Source organism: Plasmodium reichenowi, chromosome 12, assembly GCF_001601855.1.
Source record: "Plasmodium reichenowi strain SY57 chromosome 12, whole genome shotgun sequence".
NCBI classification, from domain to species: domain Eukaryota; phylum Apicomplexa; class Aconoidasida; order Haemosporida; family Plasmodiidae; genus Plasmodium; species Plasmodium reichenowi.
Genome location: NC_033657.1, coordinates 536,286 through 538,131, shown reverse-complemented (window position 1 = coordinate 538,131; position 1,846 = coordinate 536,286). Strand labels below are relative to the sequence as shown.

Sequence of the window (1,846 nt, the reverse complement as noted above, 5' to 3'; positions counted from 1 at the left end):
TGGAGTTATCATAAATATAGGTTAACTTTTCATTTGAACAAGAAACATTAGAACAAGAGGGCTGTCCATTTTCGTTCCAGGTTAAAACAAAATAAATATTATACGAGGAGAAATAAAAAAGGAAGAATAATAACATGGGAGATATGCGAAACATTTTTTTATTAAATAAAAATAGGAACAATTAGGAAGAAAGAAAACAAAAAAAAGGAAACAGTATATAAAGAAAATAATATACAAATAAATAAATATATATATATATATATATATATATATATGTTTTTATTTACTTTTGTTTATTAAAAAAAAAAAAAAAAGAGGATAATTATAAAAGGGTAATTTGCTTCCCAAGGAAATAAGATAGATTTGTTAAAATATAAGAATTAAATATTACGACACGCGAACAATATTGCATTGTTACATATATATATTAATATTTAGGTAGGTAATATAATAAAAGAATGAATTAATTTTAAAATGTACATGGGTGTATTTACACATATATAGAAATGTTCTAATCATTTCTTCCAATATATTATATATATATATATATATGTATTCTCAATATATTAGAGATGGTATATTGACGTTCTAATTTGTAACTTTAAAATATTATAATACAAAGAAGATAATTTATTTAATTATTTTGAATCATATTTTTAATAAATTTTAAAATTAAAAAGAAAAAAAATAATAATTCATTAATTATAGATACATATTTATCCAAATTTTAGAATAATCATATATTATACATATGTATATATATAATATATATACATATATATTATATATATATATATAATATATTATGTTTTATGAATAAATATAATTTCATATAGGGAGAACATCACATAAGCAAAAATTAAATAAAAATATTATAAATATTTATTTTTATTTATATAAATAAAATTAATTATTTTGTGAATATATTACTATATGTATATAATATATATATATATATATATATTTTTATTTTACAAAATGTATTAAAAATAGATAATTTTTACATGCTTAAATAAATAAATAAAAAATCAATACATATATAAAATACAGTGTTTATATAATATTTTTATATAATAATAATATTATTATTATTTCTTTATATATAATAAATATAATAATAATAATAATATATATATATATATATATATATATTTATTTATTTATTTAATATTAATTTGTTGAAATTCATAATGGAAGGAGATGAAAAACAAGGGAACTCAAAAAACATATTAGACTCCAAATTATTGGGTAACAAAAAATATGATGAAAATAACCTTAAACATAATAAACATTCTTTAATATTGAGTAAACAATTTTATGGTATAATAAGTGGAATAACTGTGGGTATTTTAGGAGTTCAAGGGATATTGGGTTTTTTACTTTTTATTTTATTTACATTGATAGGGACATGTATAACTTTTTTTCATATAAGAAAAAAGTTTGGTTCTTATTTTTTGAAAAAGTCTGACCTTTTTTTCGGAGATTTCTTTAGTGGATTAATAGTAATAGAAAAAAAATAAAATAAAATAAAATAAAAAATAAAATAAAAAATAAAATAAAAAATAAAAGAATAAGGAATAAGATATATTTGTATATATGAAAATATTATATATATATATATATATATATATATAAGAATATATGTATTATTTTTTGTTTTTCTTTGTTCAGTCTTTTATTTTGTTCTGGACCCTATCGTATGATATAATATATATATTTTAAAAATTGAAGGTTTTTAATCAGTATATGTTCCATCAGATATAATAATCTGCTTTCACTTGTTCTCTGCAAATTCATATATATATATATATATATATATATATCATTATTATTATTATTATTATTT

At 16.3% G+C, this 1,846-nt stretch overlaps 2 protein-coding genes across 2 annotated transcripts in view; one reads left to right on the top strand and one right to left on the bottom strand.

Moving 5' to 3' along the window:
• Nucleotides 1-154, bottom strand: part of PRSY57_1213800 (hypothetical protein) — a gene marked incomplete at both ends in the record, with an annotated part of 1,198 nt that extends 1,044 nt beyond the window's left edge. The window contains one exon of the mRNA XM_020115040.1: nucleotides 1-154. Coding sequence (XP_019970193.1) covers nucleotides 1-154 — 154 coding nt within the window.
• Nucleotides 155-1,190: 1,036 nt separating this feature from the next.
• Nucleotides 1,191-1,722, top strand: PRSY57_1213700 (conserved protein, unknown function; the record flags this gene model as incomplete). The annotated part of the gene is made up of 2 exons (XM_012908564.1): nucleotides 1,191-1,502; nucleotides 1,672-1,722. 2 exons carry the CDS (start codon nucleotides 1,191-1,193, stop codon nucleotides 1,720-1,722), a joined length of 363 nt encoding a protein of 120 aa, XP_012764018.1.
• Nucleotides 1,723-1,846: the final 124 nt, after the last annotated feature.